At 36.9% G+C, this 27,917-nt stretch overlaps 1 protein-coding gene across 1 annotated transcript in view; it reads right to left on the reverse strand.

The window, feature by feature from the left end:
• FMN2 (formin 2) overlaps nucleotides 1–27,917 on the reverse strand; it is a 393,127-nt gene that overhangs the window by 158,818 nt on the left and 206,392 nt on the right. Inside the window, exon 8 of the mRNA XM_058701859.1 lies at nucleotides 13,964–14,025. Coding sequence (XP_058557842.1) covers nucleotides 13,964–14,025 — 62 coding nt within the window. The remainder of the gene's footprint in view (nucleotides 1–13,963; nucleotides 14,026–27,917) is intronic.

Genomic DNA, 27,917 nt, shown 5'->3' on the forward strand with positions numbered 1-27,917 from the left:
AACTGAGAGAGCTCAGCATTCACTGGTCCCACAGGGCCTACAAAGAACAGAATTGCAGTCTGAATGAGAGTATAGGCACTTGCCACATGTCCTCCTTCTGCCACTTGTCCTCCAGTGCACAGTGAGGAGCAAATTCCAGCTCCCAGCTTCTCCCTAAGAAGTAAGGGAGTTGGACTAGACACGTAGCATTACAACTTTTCTGGCTATTGCCAAAGAGATTGACTTTTAACTCACCTGTCTCTGACAGTCCTGTGGGGGGTCCAGGGAACATGTAACAGTTTGAAAAGCATGCGTACACTTGCCACACAGCTACTTCCTGTAGTTCAGAACAGAATAAGCAGGCAATAAACTCTACCTCCCAGCATGTCTTTGAGGGGTGAAGGAGTTGGAATATACATACAGCATCCCAACTTTTGGAGCGGCTTCTCAATACATTGGTTTCCATCTTGCCTGTCTCAGAGGACTAATGGGTCCTGGCATATTCAAGATACCTAGAGGCCTCTACAAAAATAGCAGTTTGGACTACCATGAATATTTAAGAGGCACTCAGAATCCTTGGACAGGTGATTGGTAAGGGTCTTCTGCACAAGGCCAGGCTGTTTTGTCTAATGCAAAAACCCTAACTCACAGAGTCAAGGAAAATGAAGACATAGGTAAATAAGTTCCAAATAACAGAATAAATGTCCAGAAAATAACTCTAATGAGATGGACATATATGATTTACCTGATAGAGAATTCAAAATGACTGTCTGAAAGATGCTCACCGAGGTCAGGATAGCAATACATGAACAAAGTGTGAATTCCAACAAAGAGACAGCAACTATTAAAAGGACCAAACACAAATCATAGAGCCAAATAATACAATAACTGAACTGAAAAATTCAGAAAAGGGATTAATATCACACTAGATTAAGCAGAAGAAAGTATCAGTATACTCAAAAACAGGTCATTGGAATTAATCCAGTAGGAGAAAGAAGCAAAAAGAAAAAAAAATTAAAAAGAATGAGGATAATTTAAGGGACTTATGAGACAATGTAAGCAGACTGGTATACACATTATGGGAATGCCAATAGTTAGACAAGAAAGAAAAGGGGGCAGAAAGCTTATTTAAAGAAATAATGACTGAAAACTTCCAAAATCCTAGAAAAGATATAGATATCGAGTTTCATGAGGCTCAAAGAATCCCCCACAAGATCAATACAAAGAAGTTTACCCCAAGACACATTATAATCAAAGTGTCAAAAGTCAAATACAAAAAGAGAATTCTGAAGCAGTGAGAAAAAAGTGAATTGTCACAAATAAGAAAAATTCCCTTAAGGGAATCAGCAAATTTCTGAGCAGACATACTGTAAACCAAGAGAGTGAGATGATATATTCAAAGTGCTGAAAGAAAAAAAATTGTCAGCCAAGCATACTGTACTCAACAAAACTGTCCTTCAAACGTAAAGGAAAGATAAAAACTTTCCCAGACAAACAAAAGCTGAGGGAGTTTAGTGCCAGTAACAGGTCTTACAAGAAATGCTAAAAGGAGTTCTTCAACTTCAAATGAAAAGGCACTAAACAACATATTGCATATGGAAGTATAAAACTCATTAGTAAAGGTAAACATAGATCATCTATATTACTCAAATGGTGGTGAAAAATCACTTTTAATTCTAGTATAAAAGTTGAAAGACAAATGTATTAAAAGTAACTATAAATAAAAATATAGTAAATAGACAATAGAAATTTATGTAAATTGAGAAATCAATAACATACAACGTGGGAGGCAGGGATGTAAAAGTGTAGGGTTTTTATACACAAGTAAAGTTAAATTGTTATCAGCATAAAATCAACTGTAAGAACTATAGGATATTTTATGTAACCTCATGTAACCACAAAGAATGTACTTATAGAAGTTGCACAAAAGAAGCAGAGAAAACAATTATAGCATATGAATAAGAAACAAACAAAAAACTAGAATGAAACACTAAAGAAGAGAGAAAGAGGAAAGACTGACAAAAGAACTACAAAGCAAACAGAAAACAATTGACCAAATGGGTAACAAATACTTCCTTACCTATAATTACTTCAAATGTAAATGGTTTAAACTTACCAATGAAAAACATAGAGTGGCTGAATGGCTTAGAAAACAAGATGTAAATATGTGGCATCTATAACAGACTCACCTTTAGATTTAGGGAAACACACAGGCTGAAAGTTAAGTGGATGGAAAAAGATATTCCATGCATTTGCAAACCAGCAAAGGAGGGTATAGTTACACCAGACAAAATAGTCTTTAAGTCAAAAACTATTATAAGAGACAAAGAAGGTCATTATATAATGATAAAAGGGTCAATTAGGAAGATATAACATTATAAATATATATGCCCCCAATATCAGAGCACCTAAATATACAAAGCAGACATTGACAGATCTGAAGAGAGAAATAAATAGCAATACAATTAAGAGAAGGAAACTTCAATATCCCACTAACAATGATGGACAGATAAATAGACAGAAAATCAATAAACAGACACTGGACATGATTAACACCCCTGACCAAATGGACCAAACAAACACATATAAAATTTTTAACCCAACAAAAATGGACTATACATCGAGATGTCAAGCACACACAGAACATTCTCCAGGACAGATCACATGTAGAGTTCACAAAACAAATGCTTAGAGACATAAGAAGACTGAATTCATACCAAGTATCTTTTCTGATCACAATGGAATGAAACTAGAAATCAGTAGCCGAAGGAAAACTAGGAAATTCATGAAAGGTGTAAATTAAACCAGACACTTTTGACCAACAAATGGTTCAAATAAGAAATCAAAGGGGAAATTAGAAAATGTCTTGAGACAAATGAAAATGAAAATACGACATATCAAAAGTTATGGAATGCAGCAAAGGCAGTAGTGAAAGGGAAGTTTATAGCAATAAACACCTATATTAAAAAGAAGAAATAAACAACCTAACTTTACACATCAAGGAATAAGCTACAAAAGAACAAACTACATCCAAAGTTAGTAGAAAAAGAGAAATAATAAAAATTACAGCAGAAATAAAATAAAGAATGGAAAATCAATAGAAAAAAATCAATGAAACTAAGAGATTTTTAAAAAGATAACCAAATTAACAAAGCTTTAGATAGAATAACTAAGAACAAAAGAGAAGACTCAAATAAATACAATCCGAAATGAAAAAGAAGATATCACAACTGATGCCACAAAAAGGATCATGAGACAACTAGGAAAAATTGTAAGCCAACAAAATGGATAACCTAGAAAAAAAAATAGTAACTTCCTAGGAACATACACACTAACACTGAATCAAAAAGATAAAGAAAGTCTAGGGGCACATGGGTGGCTAGTCGGTTGAGGGTCAACTCTGGCTCAGGTCATTATCTCATGGCTCGTGACTTGAAGCCCCACATTGGGCTCTTTGCTAACAGCTCAGAGCCGGGAGACTGCTTCAGATTCTATGTCCCCCTCCCCCCAGCCCCTCCCCTTGTCATGCTCTGTCTGTCTCTCTCACGCGCACGCGCGCTCTCAAAAATGATAAATGTTAAAACAATTAAAAAAATTGGAGCACCTGGGTGGCTCAGTTGGTTAGATGTCCAACTTCAACTCAGGTCATGATCTCACAGTTTGTGGGTTCAAGCCCCACATTGGGCTCTGTGCTGAAGCCTGCTTTGAATTCTGTGTGAGTGGGAAGGGAGGAAGGAAGGAAGGAAGGAAGGAAGGGAGGGAGGAAGGAAGGAAGGAAGGGAGGGAGGGAGGAAGGAAGGAAGGGAGGGAGGGAGGGAGGGAGGGAGGGAGGGAGGGAGGAAGGAAGGAAGGAAGGAAGGAAGGAAGGAAGGAAGGAAGGAAGGGCATCCAAATTGGGAAGGAAGAAGTAAAACTGTTTTTTTTTAAGATGATACAATCTTATATAGAGAAAACCCTAAAGATTCCACAAAACACCTGCTAGAACTAATAAATGAAATCCATGAGGTTTCAGGATGCAAAATCAACAAAAACATCCGTTGTGCTTCTATACACGAATGATGAACTATTTGAAGAGGAAATTAAGAAAAAAATCCTATCTATAATAATACCAAAAAGAATAAAATATTTAGGCATAAACTTAATTAAGGAAGTAAAAGACTTGTACACCATAAACTATAAAATATTGATGAAAGAGATTAAAATGACACAAATAGAAAGACATTCTATGTTCATGAATTAGAAGACTAAATATTGTTGAGATGTTGATACTGCCCAAAACCATCTACAGATTCAATGCAAAATCCCAACTGACTTTTTAAAAATTTTATTTTAATGTTTATTTTTGAAAGAGAGACAGAGTGCAAGTGGGGGAGGGACAGAGAAAGAGGAAGACAGAACTTGAAGCAGGCTGGAGGCTCTGAGCTGTCACCACAAAGCCCGATGCATGGCTTGAACTCACGAACGGCAAGATCATGACCTGAGCCAAAGTCAGACACTTAAGTGACTGAGCCACCCAGGCACCCCCGCAACTGGCTTATTTTTAAAATAGGAAAAACAAATTTAAAATTCAGCTGGAACTCTAAAAGACCCCAGAGATAAAACAGTCTTGAAAATGAAGAACGAATCTGAGGCAAAACACTTCCTTATTTCAAATTATATTACAAGGCTACAGTAATGAAAACAGTATAGGATTGGCATAAAGACAGATATATAGAGCAATGGCACAGAATAGAGAGCACAGAAATAAATCCAAACGTATATAATCAATTGATCTTCAACCATGGTGCCAACAATACATAATAGAGAAAGCCTCTTCAACAAATGGCGTTGGAAAATGGGATACACATGCAAAAAATGTGAAATTGGACTCATATCTTACACGATACACAAAAATTAACTCAAAATGAACCAGAGACATAAGACCAGAAACTATAAAACTCCTAGAACACAGGAACACATAGGGAAACGATTCATGACATTGGTCATGGCAAGGATATTGAGGATATGGCAACAAGAGCAAAGATAGACAAGTGGGACTACAATATTTGCAAACCATGTAACTGTTATAGGATTAATTTTCAAAATGCATAAGGAACTCCCATAACTCAAGAACAAAGAGAGAGAGAGAGAAACCTAATAAAATGGTTACAAAATATACTAAAGACTTGAATGGACATTTCCCCCTAATTAGACATATAATCAACCAAGGTATATGAACAGATGCACAATATCACCAGTCATCAGGAAAATGCAAGTCAAAACCACAATGAGATATTATCTCACACCTGTTAGGATGGTTATTCTCAAACTAAAAAGAAAACAAACAAAAAACAAAACACAAGGGCAATACGTGTTGATGAGGATATGGAGAAACTGGAACCTTTGTATACTATTGGTTGGAATGCAAAATGGTGCAGCTGCTAGGGAAAACAGTTTGGTGGGCCCTCAAAAAAATAAAAATAGAACTACCATATCATCCGGGAATTTAAAAGAATTGAAATTCAGTTCTCAAAAGAGATGGTGTATTCCTGTATTCACTGCAGCACTATTCACAGCAGCCAAGATATGAAAACAACTTGAATGTCCATCGATGGAAGAACAGATGGAAGAATTAAAAGTATGGTATATTCATACAGCGGGAAATATTCAGTCTTTAAGAAAGAAGGAAATCCTACAATAAGTAACAACATGGATGGACCTTGAGAATATTATGCTTAGTTAAATAAGGCTGTCATAGAAGAATAAATACTGTAGGACAGCAATTATAGGAGATATAGAAGAAGAAATGATGGAATGGTTGTTGCCAGGGGCTGAGGGCAGTGGAAAATGGGGAGTTGCTAAGCAACATGTGTAAAATTTCATGTACGCAAGATGAAAAAAAAATTCTAGAAATGTGCTGTACAATATTTTTTCTACAAATAATGATATTATATTGTACACCTAAAAATCTGGTTAGGACTCATGTTAAATGTTCTTATCACAATTGAAAAAAAAAGAGGGAACAAAGGGAAAGTTTCAGAAATGCAAAAAATGTTAGTATAAAAGACTATATTGAAGTTCCTTAAATATATATAACTATTTGAAACAAAAATTACACCAATGTTTCATCGAGTTGCATATATCTCATAAATTTTACTCATATTACAACTAAAACATTAAATATGCAGGAGAGACAGTAAAAAGCCCTATATGGTGTCATCAAGGTTTCTACATTTTATAATATTAACTGCAGGTAATTAGAGTGTCAAAGTTTAGAATTCCTAGAGCAACAAGTAAAAAATACGTAACACAACAAAGTATAGCTAAAAAACCGACAGAAATAAAATGAGAAACAAAGGAAAAAACATGTATTTAATCTTACATAAGGTAGAAAGGGGAAACCAGAGTGACAAGTGAAGAGACAAACAAAAAATTATAGAACTAAATCCAACCGTAACAATAATTATACTAAATGTTAACAGTTCAAATGTTCCAAGAAGGAAAAGAGTATCAGAGCGGATAAAAAAACAGGATCAAGGGGCGCCTGGGTGGCTCAGTCCGTTGAGCGTCCGACTTCGGCTCAGGTCGCGATCTCGCGGTCCGCGAGTTCGAGCCCCGCGTCAGGCTCTGGGCTGATGGCTCAGAGCCTGGAGCCTGCTTCCGATTCTGTGTCTCCCTCTCTCTCTGCCCCTCCCCCGTTCATGCTGTGTCTCTCTCTGTCTCAAAAATAAAGAAACGTTAAAAAAAAAAAAAAACAGGATCAAAATCTTACTACCTATAAGACATTCTAACATAAGCAATTGTAACATAAAGACACAGGTAAGTTGGAAGTACATGGATAGATTAAGAAAAAACATGTAAACAGTAAGTATCAGAACAGTAGAATGGCTATTTAAGTATCCATTAAAAAACAAAACCAAAAAAACCCTTCAAGACAAAGAGTATTACCAGAGTGAAGAATTTCATAATGATAAATGCAACAGAAAGATACAAATCTAAATGTGTTTGGGTCTGATGAGAAAGCCTCCCAATACAGGATACAAAAATTGACAGAATTAAAAGGAAAAATTAAAAATTCCACAATTCTCTTAAACTGTCCTCAAGTCCCTGGCTAAACTTAGCCGCTGCCTGCTCCCACATTCCTCCTCCTGCCCATTCCTTCCAAAATTCTTTACTCACAGGTACTTTCTTCTCCCGTTGGCTGACTCCTCTTTCGTGCTTCCCGATCTTGGCACACACTGTTGTCTCTACTTAGAACACTTTCAGGGCACTTGCTGGAATGAGCACTGGGTGTCATGTGTAAGAGGTGAATCACTGGGTCCTATTCCTGAAGCCAAGACTACACTGTATGATAACTAACTTGAATTAAATAAACAAACAAATACATTTTTTTTTAAAAAAAGAGAGAACACGTTCATATCCTTTTTGGATGACTCCTACTTGCATTCCAAATGTCCCTTCCTCAGAGATGATTTCCCTGCTGCTAATATGCTTTCAGAGACCATGTGTAGTTGTACTTCTCTGGCTTTCCTTCTCCCTTTCTGGGTACGTGTTGTGTGTGTACGTGAACAAGAGGGAGACATCATTCATTAAAACCGGAGTAGTCAGAGCACAGAAGCCACTCCTACTGAGCACTGATTGTAGTACAGTGCCTGACATTTAGTTAGCATTCTGTAAATATTTTTTTATCAAATAAATAATGAAGGAAAGGGAATATGTTATTTATTTCTCTTTCATTTATTTATTTTACTTTTTTTATTTTTTATTTTATTTATTTCTTTTTTAAATATGGAATTTATTGTCAACTTGGTTTCCATACAACACTCAGTGCTCATCCCAAAAGGTTCTCTATCTTTCTTTTACATTTGAGGGACAAACTGAGCATGCTTTGACAAAGGAGAGCTGGGGGAAGAAGCAAGCACAGAATGAGAACAGCTCACTGACTGGAACATAGGAGGATACAAAGATAGTCACAGAATTTTTTGGATAAAGTGATAGTGACAAATGAAGAAAGATTGCTGCATATGAATCAGATGGCTTAATCTCCATATATATGTGTGAGTTAGGAAGATGGGAGTGTGCAGGGGAAAGGAGCTGGAGTCACAAACAGCCTGAATAATTTGCTGTACTCTTTCAAAGAACTCACTCACTCATCATTCATTCCACACCATTAAAGAACATAGAGAAGATATACAATTTCTACCCTAGTTACATGGGGTTACTGGGCTGTCCCCATCTGATATAGCATAGATAAAAATAGGTAGAATTCCAGGCCCCTTGGGAATAGTAACTTCATTGGTTTTATGTAGCTGGAACTACAACTTCTGGGGATGCCCTTGTGTGATTTAGGATAGGAGAGGAGGGACAGAATATTAAAGCACGTTCATATCATGTCATGCTTAATAAAACTGTAGCATATTTTAATCTAGCTATGACACAGTTGAAAACTTTGAGGAGAGTCTGTAGGAAGTAGGAAGGACTCCCAACAAGGTACACTAGAGATGTTCATTATGCTGTCTTATTTTTATCAGCCACCTGTAAACATATTGGCTACTAGCAACTGAAAAAATTGTTCTGCACTATGCACTAAAAAATAAACTATAGGGGCTCCTGGGTGGCTCCATCAGTTGAGCATCCGACTTTTGGTTTTGGCTCAGGTCATGATCTTGTGGTATTATGAATTCGAGCTCCATGTCAGGTTCTGTGCTGGCAGCATGGAGCTTACTGGGGAATCTCTCTCACCCTCTCTCTCCGCCTTCCCCCCACTCGTGCTGTCTCTGTATTTCTCAAACAAATAAATAAACTTTAAAAAGATTATAAAAAACAAACTGTAGCTGGTTCTATGGTCTTGGGTTCATCTTGGGTTCACTGAAGGACGTATTATTTAGTATCAACTGGCCAGAGAAAGCCCAAGCTTCTTGTTAGTCTACTGGACACTCAAAAGTCTCAAGGTAAATTGAGAAAAGGGAAGAGTTTCTCTAGCAATTCCAAGGGATTCTTGAGGCCATAATCTCTAAAATTATGCCAAGAAACAAACATGCTCAGTTTTCCCCACAACAGAATGTCACTATTTTAATTCAATTATTGAAAAATTACACACAACCTAATGAAATATTTCTGGTATAGTAATGGTTAACCTTATCTATGCAGTAATTCTGAATCTTTGAAGAAATATTTCTGAAATCATATTTTTAAGAAAGCTACCTAAAAAGTACAGCATTTGAAATACAATGACATAAACAATTTTCACCTCCTTCAATTATAAGACCATACTAAGAACAAAAAGAGGCCATTCTTTAATTAATTAGTAGTTATTATGAATATTATACATAAACCATTAAGCTAAAGATGGAGTATAAAAATCCTACTAAATAATTTATAGTTCAGTTGAAAGGTCACATGCACATATAATGGTAATACAAAGCAAAAAAAAAAAAAAAAAAAAAGGGGCAAGTGCCCAAGGGAAGGAAGACAAAAAGCACTACAAGATTTCAAAGAAAGATGTCCCAAATATAAAGGAAATTATTGGAATAACTGACAAAATTTTACTGGGATCTGAGGATTAGATGATAGTAATATTCCAGCATTAATTTCCTAATGTTGATGGTTGCCTAATGTTTCAAGGTATGTTTATTTGTAGGTAATATGCACCAAAGTTCAGGAATAATAGGGCCTAATATTGGCAATTTATTTGCAAACAATGCAAAAAAAAAAAAAAAAAAAAAAGTTCGCTGCACCACATCGGCAACTTTATTGTATCTTTGAGATTGTTTTAAAAGCTAAAACAAATTTTAAAATGATTGAGAGTAAAGTAGTATAATTCTGAAAATTATAACTTTTAATTTAAACAGTATTCTCTATTAATTCATGATGCCTGTACACATACAGGTATTTATTCTTCTCCAATTGGCAAAATCTTGAGACCCTTGATTAAAAAGGTCCAGTTTTACTCTAATTTACAAGGCACACAACTTTGGTACCCTCAATCTTACCAGCCTCAGAGGCAATCTTCTGCAATTTGACATTCATAGTTCTATGCCTGCACTTACTTTTATTTTTAAGAAAAATTAAGCATAATAATATTGAGTGGTCTAGAAAACTCTTCTACATTCATTTGATGGTGTCAAAAGTTGATATTGTTATTACGAATTATTAGGAACGCCATTTAGAAGTGAGAGTATGGAAACTGAAGAACAAAGGCATATATCTGTGTAATTGTGGTGCTGGAACCTGAACAGAATCCCTTTGAGTTTTTTTTATCCCATCTTTTCCACCACCCAGTGGTGTCTCTGGTCTTCCTGAAGGTTCTGTTCAGTGATCACCGTGAGTCAGGAAATTCTGTGCTTAGAGCACATTCCTTAGGAGGGGTGAGCAAGTGTCAACTGAGCTCTGAGTTGTGAGACCCTTGCTGTGTTTCAATTTCCTAGAAAGGGTTAGATAACAATAGTATTTCTTCCTTATAAGTCACAGGTAAGGCATTTAGAGGATTTAATGAATTAATATATGTAAGGGACTTGAAACAATGGTTGGTGCATAATAGACATTAAACTATTACTATTTCTAAAAATTCAGGGAATTTTAGGAGCCTAAACAACTGAAAAGAAGGGATTTGAACAAATACATTTTGCATGAATAGGGAATATGTATTATATCTTAAATTAGGGGCAGGTCCTTGCTTTGTTATAGGCATATTCATTCACTAAATGTGGAGAACTTTAATACTGCTATGTATTACTCAAAAGAGCACAGATTTTGGGGGCACCTGGGTGGCTCAGTCGGTGAAGCGTCCGACTTCGGCTCAGGTCATGATCTCACGGTTCGTGGGTTCGAGCCCCATGTCGGGCTCTGCACTGACAGCTCAAGCCTGGAGCCTGCTTTGGATGACAGGATCTCCCTCTCTCTCTGCTCCTCCCCCACTCATGCCCTGTCTCTCTCTCTCTCTCAAAAATAAATAAACATTAAAAAATTTTAAAAAAGAGCACATATTTTTGCCTCAGCATTTATCCCTAGAAAACTGAAAACACTTATATATAAATAGGTATCTAGTAGTCTTTCTTTAATGACCCAGAATTCTTAAACTAGAAACATTTTAAATCTTCATTTACCCTTTTCAAATTGTCAACCATACTTTTCATATCTAGCAGGTTACAGTAAATTATGACTGGTCTACTGGACCCCACTGGAAAGAACAACTAATTATTTTGCACATGACCCTCTTAGGTTACTAAAGAAATGACTATAACACAAATGGATGTTCAATACAGATCGTTATTTCCAGTGGGTATCAATCAGTTCGAACACGAAAACTGGATCTGAAAACCATATGATAGCCCGAAAGAGGTTTTTCCATTTATTAATTCATGTAAACTTTATGTAACATTTACTAAATACTTTCTATGTGCCCAGTATTCCTTAACTCTAGATGCTGGGGATATTGCCATAGATAAAACAAATATTTCTCCCTCTTTGTACTTTAGTGGAAGTTAACCAGGAATTAGTATGAGTTCTATTATTAGCATGAATATCTATTATTTATAATGGATTCTTTAAGCTCCTTACCATAGATGGCTAACAAAGAAATCTAGCCTTTTTGCTACTTGAACTGGTATTACTGTGAACTATCCCCACCACTGCGTTATCCTGACATACTGGAAGCCTAAACCATTGTTTGACAACAACAACAAAGAGAAAACCACAAATTTAACCAGTTCTAGCTAGCATTCCTTCAACTTTCAGGAAGTATGATAATGAGAAATTAGACACAAATTCTGGGTGGATATCTAGTTTGTTCAGAGTCAGAAATTTCTATTTCGTGAAATTAATTTGCTCTGAAAGGCTAAAAACTCAAATAAAATACTCCACTGCAAATTAAACTTCCCTCATAAATACAGTTGTTCCCAATTTCTGTATTTTTCTGCATATATTTCGGCATTATGGATACACCAGGTTAAGACATTCATATGTCTTAATATAATATACACAACACATACATATACATACATATATATTATGTATATATGTAAACACTTATATATACACATATGCAATGTATGTATAAGAAAAACAGTTAAATATATATGAATATCATGCACCATTAGGATCTGCTGAAGAAATTGCTTTCTCTGGTATTTCCACATTTCTTCCATATGGCTCTCCTGGTTGGGAAAGAGTTGGGATCAAAGATTCAAGAGAAATGAAAACTCTGTACCTCTAAATGGATATGTTTTAGGGCGCCTGGGTGGCTCAGTCGGTTAAGCGTCCGACTTCAGCTCAGGTCATGATCTCACAGTCCGTGAGTTCGAGCCTCGCGTTGGGCTCTGTGCTGACAGCTCAGAGCCTGGAGCCTGCTTCAGATTCTGTGTCTCCCTCTCTCTCTGACCCTCCCCCGTTCATGCTCTGTCTCTCTCTGTCTCAAAAATAAATAAACGTTAAAAAAAAATTAAATGGATATGTTTTACATACCCATTTCACTGGGACACTAATATACTGAATACATGATTAATTTTTTCCAGTTTTCCATCACATAGAGACAACTACATAATCGACCAATTTTTTATAATATTTCTTAAAAAAAATTAGAGAGAGAGTATGTGCACAAATGGAGGAGAAGGGTAGAGAGAGAGAGAGAAAGAGAGAGAGAGAATCCCAAGCAGGCTCCACACTCAGCTCAGCACCGAGCTCAATATGGTGCTTGATCCCACAATCACAAAATCATGACCTGAGCTGAAGTCAAGAGTTGGATGCTTAACCAAATAAGTCACCCAGGCACCCCATATAATCAACTATTCCAACTTCCCCTCTCAGTCTTCATTAATGACTCATTCTAACTGAGCACCTATGATCATTGTGCTGACCAGGTACCAACTCTACACTTGATCAATAGATTCTATGCAATGGACCATAAGAAATATTTTCCCTTACAAAGGTCTAAATTTTATAGGGGAAACCACATATAAATATGTTTAAAACACAGATCAAAAACACTGTTCCCAAGGGGGGTGGTCAGGGAAGAAGTCTGTATCCTGTTCACTATGTATATCTTTCAGAACCAGGAATTCTTTGACGTGGGGCTGAAAAGTCAAGGACCAACTAAGGTCATGCCCCTAAAGAGAACAGAGGCTTAAATACCAGGCACATCATAGGCAAGAGAAGGAACAAAATGAACAAAAAGAGCCCAAAGATACCACATATAAAATAGGTCCACACTGAGACTTTCTCCTAAATATATATAGTTCTAGAACTATATATTTCTATAGTAGTATGTTTATAATACATACATATAGCTCCTCAGAAGCACTGTAAAGGCCCTGATAAGAAAAGCACTTTCTTCCTATGTGAATCAGTGTTATTTAATGTCATGCCCCAGCTAAAGCCATTTCATGTTTCACCACCTAGACTGCACTTCCCAAAGGCACAGACTGTATCACGCTATAGTCCTACTTCTCTGCTTCCTTACTGTTTTTTCCTGCCAACATAAGAAAAAGTGCTACTGGAAGAAAGCTTGAATGTTCCGCCACTTGGTGAATCAAACCACGCAGTTAGGAGAAACAGACTCAAATGAATTATACCCCAGCTATACCACATTAGCTATGGGATTTTGAACAAGTCATTTGACCAGCTATACCTAAATTTCCTTATATGTAAAATGGGGATAATAATAACACCTACCCAGAGTTTTCATGTGAAGATTAACTAAATTAGTGCAGAGCAATGCTCAGCTCAAATTAACCTCTATGTAAGTACTGACTATTATATTTCAAAAGAGGGAATGTGAATGGCCTCACACACAACATGCTTTGAACCACAATCCATGAAATTATGAGGCCATACATTTGTCCAGTAAGTTTCCTAGAAAGTATTTTAGCAAACTTATACTTTAGTAAATTCAGTGCACCCAGATAAAATTTTCTGAAAGGACATTAAAGCAATGAGTCTAGATGTGCATATTGGCAAGTGTTGTGTCTGTATTATATACTCACACATAAAATTCCTTCTATTTACTCACATTCTCATAGAGAGCTTGAAGGGTCTCCAGATCAACCACGGAATTGTCCAAGTTCACAACAGCTGTGGGGGGGAAAAAAAGACAAAAGAACATAAATTGCCATAAGCCAGCTGTGAAAAGATATCTGATCATCTTGGACAACACTGACCACCTCCAGAACAGTGGTCTAACTTCAATGCACCCACTTACCCACTACTAAGACTGTGCCCAAGGAATTTCAATGGGTGCAGGGGTAAAGTGTTAAAGCTTTCATTTGTCTTTCAAATACAAAATCCCATGAATATGACACGCAGTCTGTCTCTCAAGGCCCAACTGCATGAATTTGAAAACTTTGCTTAATACTAGAAAAACAGGCAAATCACACCTGTTACTGCCACATCCTATTTTGTGAGATAAATGCTCGTATCTGCCAATTTACCTAGACTTATGACAAAAGTTAAATCGAATCACTGAACTGAAGGACTTAATATAAAAATGATGGATGCATTTCTCATTATAACTCTTTAAATTGTTATAATAAAAGGATAATTCTTTGATTATGGTATTGATGTCAGCACAAATGCACCCTTAAAAATCAATTCTTAATGTGCAAACTACCCATGTTTATACAAGGAAGAAGGGGAATTGATAATAGGAAACGGGGAATATGTTCCTAAATGCATTTCTTTTGGTCTGAGAAGCATTCTGGATTATGGAGTCAGTATGTTTTATAATTCAGTTTGGGCAAATTCAGATTAATCAAAAGCATTCTGTATTACCTACATATATATATTAGCTAGAAATGATGCGAATTTCCCCTGATCAGATCTATGCCAAGTAGCCAATGAAGCTCCTCTAGGGTTAAAGGTTTCTGGGAGAAAAATCACAAAGTGGATAATCACAAATTGGTTAGATTTATTTTGATAATTGAGGCATTTTACAGTGTCTTTTCTCTCAAAGCCTAAAGTATATGAGACATTTTCTAGTGGATTCTGGCAAAATCCTAAGAAAGAATTTAAAAAGACAAGTGGGAAATTGAAGCATATGATGGATGAGAAATCTAACCAAGACAATTTAGCATTTCTATTTGGAGCTGGGAACAGAGCCCAGATTTGCCAACAAAGATCATAGTAAGTAGAATATGATACTTCCATCCTAATAATATTCCACTATCTCCATTTCCAAAAAATTATGTCTCAAATATCTATCGAAGAATTTGATTAAAATTCTCAGACAAATCTTTTCACTCCTTAGACCACATAAGACAAACATATCACAATCTGTTTAATGACTCAAAGTAGTAAAAACATAGCCAGCTAACTTTGACTCTATTTCAGAAATTAATTAAAAGGGATTAACAAATGATTTTTACTGGAGGTAATATGGCTATAATGTAACAAAATACATAAAATCCAAATAAAGATAGCAAATTCATGTATGGAATTACCCCCCTTTGGATTTGTGCAGTCTAGCCCTTAAAGAAAGTCTTACAGTGAATCCAAAGGTCTCTAACTTTGGAATTCATTAGATAATAATCCAGTATTTCAACATTCCTCTGGTGATACAGCAAAAGATTGATAGGAAAACAATGAAAGAAATGCTGTTGGTCAACTTAGTATAAGATTTCATTCTCAGAATAATGTAAAGACACAATAAAATCATTGATACTCAAGTCAAAATTCATAAAAGATACAATTGTCCTCTGAGTTTATCCTGGTTTTAAAACATGTTATTTCTATACGTGTTCCCCACATGAAATTTTGCTTAGATATATATACTGAAGTTTCTCATCTGTTTACCTCATGCAATGTCAGGTACTGAAGAATATCTTAATAAATACCATGTGGACCTAACCATAAGTATATGGTCCTAAGCAAGTCCTCAAAAGTTCCTAACCCATGAAACTTCACTTTTTTTTTTTAATTTTTTTTTTTAACGCTTATTTATTTTTGAGACAGAGAGAGACAGAGCATGAACAGGGGAGGGACAGAGAAAGAGGGAGACACAGAATCTGAAACAGGCTCCAGGCTCTGAGCTGTCAGCACAGAGCCCGACGCGGGGCTCGAACTCACAGACTGTGAGATCATGACCTGAGCCAAAGCCGGACGCTTAACCGACCAAGCCACCCAGGCGCCCCGAAACTTCACTTTTTAGTCATCCTCAAGGAAATTTCCATGGAAGAAAACACTGTTACTATTTTTCCACACAATTTTCACTTAGTTGGCTTTACACTTGAGAGACGCTAACACAATTTGATGGGAATTGCAGTTTTGAGGGAACAATATAGTCATGCTTGTGTAGTTGGATATTAGAGATTAGATACAGGCAGATGAATGGATTCTGACTGGCGTTCTAGAAGGGAAATAAGGGCAAAAGATGTAATTTGGGAAAGGTTAAGGTTACTTGAGGTGCTATATTTACTCAGTCTAAAAAGCAAATTTTAACATTTCAGAAATCAAGAATCAGACTAAAATCATATCTTACTAAGTATTTAGTGCTGTCATCTAGTGCTAGAGCGAAATCTTAAAATCTGTGATTAGGTACGTTGTGTATTTTCAACTGATAAAATTCTAAAAACAAGGAAATGAAACAAAGCATTTACTCATGTAGCCAATAAATGTAGTGTCCTTATCATTCAGGGACCATAATACCTTATTACACTGGTTAACAGTTACTTCAGTAACAATGATTTGAAACTGGAGCTATTTGGACGTGCTTGATTACTCGGCCTTGAAAGGCTGCAGAAAACTGGTTTTGTGCAGAGAACACTGCAATCAGATTTCTAGGTGTGGACATGCTACGTAATTTTGAAATAGAAATAGAAAAGATAGAAATAGAAATGGAAATGGAAATAAATAGAAATGGAATTAGAAATACAGGTTTTAAGGTGGCAAAACATTCAAGAAAAAGCGCCTCGCAAATCCCGACTCCATGTGCAAAATTTCAGCCTTCTTTGAGAGGAAAACACCTTTTTTGAGATTATGTCTAGGTGATAGTTCCTCTATTCCCCCAAAAGGGAAAGCTATTTTTATGGGATGGTTTATGGATGTGGAAGGAACACGGAACATAGAACTTAACTGGGTTTAAATTTAAATTTTTCTTCACTGCTACATTATTTCAAGTAAGCTACTTGACAAGTTTTAGTTTCTTTATGGAGGACAGGGATAAGGGTAAAAGAAAATAATAGAAAGTATTAGCAAGATTTGGGGTCTCATGAGGACCAAAAGCAGGAACAAGTAAAAGAATCTGGCATGTTGTTGGTTAACGTTATTTCCCTCTTCAAGTTCTCACAAAAGTTCAACTCTTCTGGCTTTAATAAGCTTTATTATCTAACCCAAAGGTAAACAACTTTCTTTTTCTCCTACTTGTGTTTTGTGCCCTCATGGACCAAAAATAAAAATTCCACCTGCATCTGTTAAGGGTTCCACTCTCATATGAATGATGAATTATTACAACTATATGACAGCCTGGCTTACAGCTATTGGGTATCGTTCATCATGCTCTGTCTTTTTTACTTGACATTTAAATTATTAGGCATGAGACTAAGATTTCACAACATAAATAAACCCCAAATTTGGAAGGATATTCAGTGATAAATCTTTAATTCAGATTACTTTATTCTCTAATATTCCATTAGGTGCTAATGTGATTACACTTAAGATTAGAAGCCAAATATTTCACACTCATTCCCTACTCTTTGCTCTAAGACTTCCAGGAGCAGCCATCATTGTCTGGGACTCATCACCTTTCCCACCCAGCCATTCCCCTGTAGGTCTACCAAGCAATTTTAATTGCTTTCCCACAAAATATATATAGATAAATGCTACTTTGAATTTGGCCAAGAAGCATCTGTTTTGCTTCTATGTAGAAAGATACAAGGGCTAAAACGGTGTTGAGAGGCCACTCTGGCCTTTTTTGCATATTAAAAGATTATCAGCGTATTTGTAAAACACGCTGACTTTCCAGGATTAGAACATATGGAGGTTTTTAACACTCTCTTTAAAAAACCTATAAATGACCATCTGTTAACAATCACTCCAGACCAAAATGGATAGCATTTTAATTTTTAAGCCTAAACTTTTATAAAATGTCCAAGATATGATAATGAAGTAGAAGAACTTGGTACTCTTTCTGGCTTTTCTATCAACAGGCTGTGTATCATTGATCAAGACACTAAGCTTCTCTGAGATTTTATCAAGTGGGATAATAACTTGTGTCTGTAGAATATATTTATTATGTGGAGAATATAAGCAATTTTATAGTAAGAAGGCTAATCCAAGAAGCCATGGAAAAATTTATGTAATTAATTTTAAAATGTATTATCTGTCAATACATTGGTTAGAAACTGGAGATTGAGCTGGGAATGTGTTAGATTAAAATTAGGTCCAGGATTAAACTTTTGCTTTCAATAATCAGAAGCTGAGACCATAGCTCTTTCCTTAATGAACTCCACTGGTATACACTCACTGAGTGAGTATACACTGAGATCCAATGCACTTCTCATTAAAACATGCTGTTACAAAACAAAGAGTGAAATAGCCTATTTTAGATCTCAGTCAATTTAACGTAAGGTATTAAAAATGTATCAAAAGGGGCACCTGGGTGGCTCAGTTGGTTAAGCACCTGACTCTTGATTTTGGCGCAGGTTTTGATCTCACAGTTCATGAGTTCAAGCCCTACATCGGGCTCTAAGCTGACATTGTGGAGACTGCTTTATATTTTATCTCTCCCCCTTCTTCTTTGTCCCTCCTCCTCTCCCTCTCTCTCAAAATAAATACATAAACATTAAAAATGTATCAAAATAAACTATGCTAACAAAAAAATCTATTTCCTTTTGTTTCTAAGATACTGCGTTACATAAAAAGAATTCTAGACCTAACATGGGAAATGGCTGTATGCTGGGCACATGACATTGTACACACATACACACAAACAGGTGATAGTCATAGGCCCATATCACATTCCCTAAACACTGCTATTAACACATATTTGCCTTCTTCAACACCAGAAATGTGGTACATGTTGCTTATTCTAACCTACTATGATGTTAAATCACTCGGACTACAGTGAAATAAAACATGTATGTCTGAATTTCTGCATAATAACAAGAACCCAGTCTCTGTGCTTCTAACCAAAAAAAAAAAAAAAAAAAAAAGAGTACACAAAAGGGAAAGGACAATATTTTAAGAGTTTCTGTTAAAAGAAACTCATGTAAAACAAAAGTTCAGAAAACATTAATTATTAGCCAAATTTGTAAATGTGTCATATATTTTGAGCAGCCAGATAAAGTAGTTCACTTCTTGGTGAAATTCTATACGATGCAATTACTCCTAGTGAATGCAATATTTTAAACCATGGAACACTGTTTGTACCTGCTTTACTCCAGTCTGTATTTTAAGCTGGGATCTCCCCAATGGGATAGGACTAGAGCAGCCTCAGGACTGCTTTTGATGGCCCCTTCCCTCCACCAGCCCTGAACTCCAGTCACTGTGGTTTCCTGCCTTAATCCCTCCCTCTCACATGACCTGCTAACCTGGGGGTGGAAGCCCCCAAAAGTAGAAAACCTCATGGTGTTTATTATCAAGAGGCTTTATTAGTCATCCATTTCTGCACAGCAAATTACACTAAAGCTTAGTCGGGGCTTAAAACATATTATCATGTTATCAACAAACATACTATCTGTGCCTCAGAAATTCAGGTACGGTTTTAGCTGGGTACCTTTGCCTCAAGATTTCTCCTAAGACTTCAGTCATGGTGTTGGCTGGGGCTGAGATCTTCTATGAAGACTCTGTAGGGGGATCCATTCCCAAGATCATGTGGTTGTTTGCAGGATTCAGTTCCTCAGACTGAGGGCTTCAGCTCCTCACTGGTTATTGGCTGAAACTGTGGCTGTGGGCCTCAGTTTCTTGCCAGATGTCTCTCTCTATAGGTAAGCTCGCAATAAGACAACAGGGTGAAGGAAGTTCACTTCCTTCAGAGTGATCTAGAGGGGACGTGCAGGATAAGGCCACCTTCGCTTTGCAACCCAATCTTAGAAGTAACATCCCGCCGTCTCTATTACATGAAAGCTGACTTCTCATACAGGCATAATCTATCAAATCAGCTAAGCCTCCTAGTCTCATTGATAATAAGTTTATATGAGGCATGATATACAGACATACAGAAACATGAGATAATGTTGACAGGCATTTCCCTGTACCATAGATGATCACGCCTAATTTATTGTGAACTTCACAAAATATAGAAGAACCTAGTACATACGAGGCTTGGGAAAAAATCTTCATTGAATGTCAAAAGGTTGAAATAGGTTGAGGTTAGTAATTCCTGAAACTTAACTGTACCTTTAACTTGCCTGGACAAACTGAATATTCCTTGAGCTCACCCTGATTGCCCTTTTGTAAACAAATAACTTCACTCTAGATGACTTCATACTGCAAAAAGATAAAATAATAATATGGGATGCCATATCATTATTTGACAAATGTCAGTGGAAGGCAGTGGAATACACCACTTATTACTATCTGTGTAACATAGGGTATCTCAATTTGCTTCGAATCTGCAAAATAGACCTAATAAAACACCCACCCTATAGGATTCTTGCAGGAGATTATTCAAATAAATCACTCAGAGGCAGTGCCATGCCTGTAGCAAACACTCAGAAAATGTTGGTTGTGTTTATTGTTATTATGGACCCTCTAACGTTCCTACAAGAACACTATTTTACCAACATCGCTCCAAATCAGTATTTTGACTGAGAGATTTTAGAGAAAGTAGGTTGAAAACATTCTCAGCAAAAGGAAAAAAATCACAGTTCCACTTGTACAGATAGTAATACGGGAGACTAAACACATCTCACCCACAGGGAAACCATCAACACTGATTTTGGTTAAGGTATATGGGAAGGGAGCAGAGTCAGCAGAAAGCTTAAACACACAATAAGTGCAAATCAGCCTGTATTTACAGTTCATGCCCTCTTCTCACTGACATAGTAAGAAAGAGTATAAGGGCTTAGAGAAACCATCTTTTTACCCCATTTGGAATTGAGAAGCCACAGGAAAAGCTAAGATGAAGTTAGCCTTGCAGATTGCTGAGAAGCAAAGCAAAGACCTCTGTTCAAGTAGAAACTCATCTTAAATAAGAGATCAGAAGCATCTCTCATTTAAAATGGTTCCAAGCTGTCATCATGTCCCAGCCACTGGGGAGCAAAATTTTCTGAGATCTCTTTAAGGAATTGCAAGTAACTAGTCATTATACTTTAATATCAGGAAAAAGGACACATGTGAAGATAATTTCTACCTCTCTGTACATTTCAGTGAAATAAAAAATTTCACCTTTGGGGGGAAGTAGAGACCAAACAGGGGAGGTAAACACACACACACACACACACACACACACACACACACACACACACACAGAAGACTCCTCCATATCTTCCTAAGGTTTTCCAATACCCACTGTCCTCACATTCTTCTCTACCCTAGCTTCTTAATCCCACCCCCTCAAGCTTTTGCTCTGATTATTGAGTCGGCAGTAATTTCAATCCTGTGAAATCCAAATGCACATTCCTCAATCTCAGCAGCATTTGACGCAGTGAATCATTCCTTTCTCCAGATACACATGCTTAATCTGGCTTCCAGAATGCCACTCTCTTCTTCCTCCTGTTCATAATGCTCCCCACTCTTCATTCTCCTTAGCTGGCTCCTTCTCTCTCCAACCTTTTATTATTGAAGGATCCTAGGGCTTGACCCTTTTACCTCTTCCTAACCATCTACATTCCTATTCTTGGTGATCTCTTATAGTCTCATGGTGGATTTGAAACATTTTCCTCTCTAGCCTCCAACCTCCTTCTTGAACCTTCCCCTTGTAGAAACAACAGTCTACTCAGCATGCTCACCTGGAACTCTAAAGGTAGACCTACTGTGCCCACACTCTCCCCTCTCTCACATGATGGAGACCCATCTGCTGGTTGGGCTATCCTTAACTCCTTTTGCTCACATTCCACACCCAGTACATCATAAATCCTCATGGTTCTACATTCCAAATACATGCAGATATGATTTCATTTCATCATTGTCATTGCTACCACCCTGTTCCCAGACACTCCCAACTACTGCCTGGATTACTGCAACACCCTCCAACCTGGAAACATAAAGTGGTTCTCCAAACATAAAAACATGGTAACATCATAGAAACATTCAATAGAAGGTATGGGAAATAAATGAGAGAGTATTTCCCAAAAGTATATCAAAAAGAGGAGAAAACATTAAGAACATTAGACCAATTCAGGATGGCCAGCATCCCAATAGTAGGAGTTTTAGAGAAAATAATCAGTTTTGACCAGTTCCCAAGACTAGATCCCACATACTCCCTCCTGACCATATTCTGCCAAATATACAGCACCTGGCTCATATGCTAACACAGCCAGAAGTCCTGCCCTGGGTGATCCCCGTGTTCACACATTCATGAGATCGCCTGCTCCACCAAAAGCATTTTTAACTTCGGGGACTCTGAAACTAGAAGACAGACCATAACTTGGAAACTTTTTCAGCTTATTTTCTCTTTTAAGTCTTTACCTAATAATAGAAACATTTCCCTTTTCTTACCTAACTAAATTTAAGGTTTTTAGGTAACTATTTTGAGGAATACTTCTATAGGTGGGTGAAGAAGTACAAGAGTGATTAACACACACTGAGTACAGTTGGTAAAGGGAGAGATATTTTTAAAAAGAGTATCTGAATCCTGGTAGAATTAAAGAGGAATAATAGCTGAATTCCAAACCCTTTGCTGTATTAGGAATGAAAATGAAAGACACGGGGCCTAAATGAGAGGAAAAAACGTCATTCATCATGTTGGTTTATAACTTAGTCCTCCTCACCCCCTGCTTCAAAGTTTGGCTCATTTTATACTATTCTAGGCAGTAATGTCAGCCATTTAGTTAGAATATAACAAAGACATCTGAAATATGAATATATTCTTGACAATCCGCCATTTGATAATATGGCAAAAGTGCTAAATACATTTGCACTCATTAAAAACTTTTCAACCGTAAAAAGAATATCTGAGTAGATAATGACTTAAACAAAGTTGAGATAGGTTGGCATTGACTCAGAAAGTTTTTAAAAAGCTTACAGACAAAAAAAATAAAAAATAAAAAAAAGGGGCGCCTGGGTGGCGCAGTCGGTTAAGCGTCCGACTTCAGCCAGGTCACGATCTCGCGGTCCGGTCCGCGAGTTCGAGCCCCGCGTCAGGCTCTGGGCTGATGGCTCGGAGCCTGGAGCCTGTTTCCGATTCTGTGTCTCCCTCTCTCTCTGCCCCTCCCCGTTCATGCTCTGTCTCTCTCTGTCCCAAAAATAAATAAAAAATGTTGAAAAAAAAAATAAAAAAAAAAAAAAAGCTTACAGACAATAAAAAGTTTTTTATGGTCTTTAAATACCTATTCCTTATGTGGAAAAATAGCTGCCATAACTCCATCTATCACTTTCACATTCCAGGCAAAATGGAGGAAAAAGGTAAGCAGCAAGAAAGTATGTGCAATGTCTATTAAGTGTGAATCCTTAGCAAATTTCTACTTCTGTCTCACTGGCCAGAATTGTTTCCAATGGTTACCTAGAACAGAGGGGAAGTTGAAAAGTGTGGACAGTGTGGATAAACCACTATCTCTAACAAAATAGCAATTTCAAGCTGCAGCCTAAGTAATCTCTGAAACACTCCCTAAGTACCATGGCTCATAACGACATCTCTGACCTCTTGATTGAGCCTTTTAACATAAATACAAATCACCTGATATATTTCAGACACTCCTTTTGTACAGAATTATGTGCTCTGTCCCTCCAAGGAGATTTTAAATAGCCTGATAGGATCTTGCCTTAAATACATCATACACTCATGCCAGAGTGTTCCACAAACAGCAGAAAACTAAAAAAGCGTATAATGTGAAATACAAAATCATTACTGAACCTTCAGAAAGAAGCCATACTAGCTGACCTTAAGAAAGAGACACTATCAACCACATATCTGTTATTGGTCCCATCAATCCATGAAGGCAGCAACACCTGAGAAAGCAAAAGCCAAACACTGGCAGAGGCAGTGGGATCTGTTGCAAACAATATAAGCAAAGCCATCTGCATGACAATGAAGGAAGAAACTGAGACATAAAAAGGAAAAGAAAGATATTTGAAGAGGAAGCAGCTTCCTCTCCCTCCTTCATATCTACAGTCTGTGGTGGATGCAAATGGTCAGTTTTTACTCATTCAGTAATTTCTAATACTGCTCTGTTTGTCCTGCCAGGAAGATATAAAAAGGTAAAACAAAAGGGAAAAAAAAAAACATTCTGGCAGCAATGCCTAGAATTATTAACTTCACATTTTTATTTGAAATTCAGTAAAGCATAGAAACCTTTGGTAAGTCCATATCGCTGTGCAATCTGATGACAATGGAGCAAGAACCCTTTATAAGGAAATACTGATGCGTTAACTCCCAACTAAAAATCCTCACATCTGGGGCGTTACTTAAAACACTGTCAAAACGTATTACTTAGCAAAAAATTCCTAATGATGCAGTGAAGCAATTTTAAATTTTTTTTTTTTCAATGTTTTTTTATTTATTTTTTGGGACAGAGAGACACAGAGCATGAACGGGGGAGGGGCAGAGAGAGAGGGAGACACAGAATTGGAAACAGGCTCCAGGCTCCGAGCTGTCAGCACAGAGCCCGACGCGGGGCTCGAACTCACAGACGCGAGATCGTGACCTGGCTGAAGTCGGCCGCTTAACCGACTGCGCCACCCAGGCGCCCCTGCAGTGAAGCAATTTTAAAGGTTTTTTTTTTTTTTGGTTTTGCTTGGCTTAGTTAAAATCAAACATAACCAAATTTTTTTTTTAAAACTAACATTTTTTCATAGAGTAAGATATTTGGCACCATATTCACCTAAACTTCACACTTGATAAGAATATGAGGGGCGCCTGGGTGGCGCAGTCGGTTAAGCGACCGACTTCAGCCAGGTCACGATCTCGCGGTCCGTGAGTTCGAGCCCCGCGTCGGGCTCTGTGCTGATGGCTCAGAGCCTGGAGCCTGCTTCGGATTCTGTGTCTCCCTCTCTCTCTGCCCCTCCCCCGTTCATGCTATGTCTCTCTCTGTCCCAAAAATAAATTAAAAAACGTTGAAAAAAAAAAAGAATATGAAATGATAATGTAACATTTCCATTGTTCACACATCCAACCATCATACGTGTTAAATTAAAACAGTGACACTCCATTCCTTTTACATTTATAAGACTTCTAAATTTTGCTATTGCCCCTTCCATTCAAATCCCCGGTTAATATATTAACATATTTATTGAGAAGTTCTAATTTACCCAAATAATTACTCTTGATTTTTTTCTAAAATTTCTTGAAACCTTAAACCTCAGTGCTTTGGATTCACACAAACCTGGATTAAAAACATGGATTCGTGGGGGCGCCTGGGTGGCTCAGTTCTGGTTAAGTGTCTGACTCTCACAGTTCATGAGTTCGAGCCCCGTGTCAGCCTCTGTGCTGACAGCTCAAAGCCTGGAGCCTGCTTCGGATTTTGTGTCTCCCTGTCTCTCTGTCCCTCTCCCGCGACTTTGACTTTGTCTCTCTCTCTCTCTCTCAAAAATAAACATAAAAAAATTTAAAAAAAAAAAAACAAAACATGGATCTGTGACGAGGTAGTGTGTGTCCCTTGGGAGATCCTTGATAAGTTGAGTCTCAGTTTATTCACATGTGAAATGGGTATATAATGATGTTAACACCTCCCTCAAATGGTTATTGTCAAATTAAGAGGTGGAACACAGTCCTTGCCATAGTGGGCACCCAAAAATGGAAGACTCTTAGCTCTCTCTAAATGTCTGAATATCATATATACCTTTATACATACAATTGCTCTTATACAACAATATAAATTAGAAAATGAAGATATGTATTTTGTATTATTGTTTGGACCTTAAAAATAAAAGAAAGGCATCACATCAGAACCCCAATTGTATATCCGGTTGGGCTAACTCTCAGATGTGCGAGAGGCTGAGTGCGAGTATGTGAAGATGTACTTAAAGACCAGTGGGGACATGGGTTATTTTCAAACCAGCAGGCAGTGTATAAAATACTCTATGGTCAAGAAGTGCACAGAAGTTAATACTATCTGTGAGGTAGTTTTAAAAATGACATTGATTGACATCATGACATGTTTACTGCTTATCACTTATAAATAAATTGCCAGTTAAACAGTGTGACATTGAAAGGGAACCATTTAACCATAAATAAAAATATATTCACTTCACAAACATACTTTTAGATATCAGCAACTGATTAAATCATTATAAAATATTTGTATTTATCTGCAAAGTAAATAGCATCTTCTTGAAAACATCATTTATTCATTTCTGGAATAAATATCCATAGTGTTCTAACTCCAGGACAGATAGCCTTCTCAGCCCTGGGGACCTGGTGGTGGCAAACCTAAGACACACTTCCTGCCCTTGTAGGGTGTGCATTAGCAATTAAATTGATATGTGCCTTAGAAGGGAAGAAAATTGCATTTTTATAATATCCTATTAATTTAAAATACATAGCCATTTATACTACCTTCTCTTTTCAGGCAGTTTAACCTGGTAGGGATTTGTTGTAAGGTACAGACAATAAAATGCCAGAATTCTACAGATTTTTGTACTTAGGCTACATAAAGAAAGGCTTTCCTGCTGGAAAAAAAAAAAAAACAAAAACAAAACAAATCTGATACCCAATCCACCACTGGTACCTCTCAAGCATACTTGCTTATACAAAGTTAATGACATGAGTTACTGATTAAGTCAGTAGGCTTCATACACCTATGGGCCTTGTTTATAAGAGCCACAGAAGTTAAATTGTTAGAGAGCAAATGCATTTTGTTTGACTCAGTATGTCGCCTTCTTGTCTAGGCAGGGGGAAAAACGGATACCAACACTGTAATCCTTTTGGAATAAAATCTTTAAATGCAAACATGATTGCCATTGTAGACTGTTTAATCTAGTGATATTGTATTTCATTTCTGTTTTTGAAGAGGTTTGTTGATTTGACCATACTGGGTACAACTCAAGGCTTATCTCAACTGTTTAGATAAGATTTATTTGACTTTGGCAGGTGACAAAATCTAGGGTGTGGAATAAAAAAGAAAGAAAGAAAAAAAGACTAGCATATTCCCAGATAGTGTTTATTTTAAGCACAGTGTATAGATGAGCATACATAGTTTCAAACAACGCACTGTACTTTGTGTAAAAGATCCACTGTCTGTTGAATGTTTTCCGTAAACCAGCACTGCAAAATGTCCTTTATTGGGCATAACGGACTTCACCTTCTTGCTTAGGTAAACATTTATGCTCTTGTAAAATAGAGCTTAGTGAGTATCCCTGGAAATAGGACCCTAACTCTGTCCACATTTTGCCACTGTTTCCTAACACATACTGTAAAGGGGGAACACTGTTAAGTTTTATTTTGAATGCACGCATATACATTGCTCCAAAAGTACACAATCTATCAGAAATTTAAAATGCCTTGTGCCAAAATAACTTTCACACAGATAACAGTCATACTTTTTTGGGGGTAATTCTTCACAAACATGTCTGATTTCAAAAGGAACCCCGAAGAGAAAGCCTGAACTTACAAACATAAAGATTATAATTGTGGTTTAAAAGTCATTTTTTAAAGTAATTTACTTAAACATGCACTTACATAGCTTCCTCAGTAAATATTAACATTTATATATTGGCAGACATGTTGAGGAAGGAAAAGAAACCAAGAAGTTTAGCCACTGAAAATTAAAGATCTATCAAAAAATAAAGAAAACTTAGTTGTGAACATATACGACTGAGAATATGAGAGCTTGCATACCAAGACGTGACATGTTACGGTAATTCCTTTCATTGTACCACAGAGATGACTTTGACTAACAACTTGTCTCATGACTATTTTGCCAAAAAACTTGAGA

The sequence above is a fragment of the Neofelis nebulosa genome, chromosome 15 (genome assembly GCF_028018385.1).
Source record: "Neofelis nebulosa isolate mNeoNeb1 chromosome 15, mNeoNeb1.pri, whole genome shotgun sequence".
In the NCBI taxonomy this organism is placed as follows: Eukaryota; Metazoa; Chordata; class Mammalia; order Carnivora; family Felidae; genus Neofelis; species Neofelis nebulosa.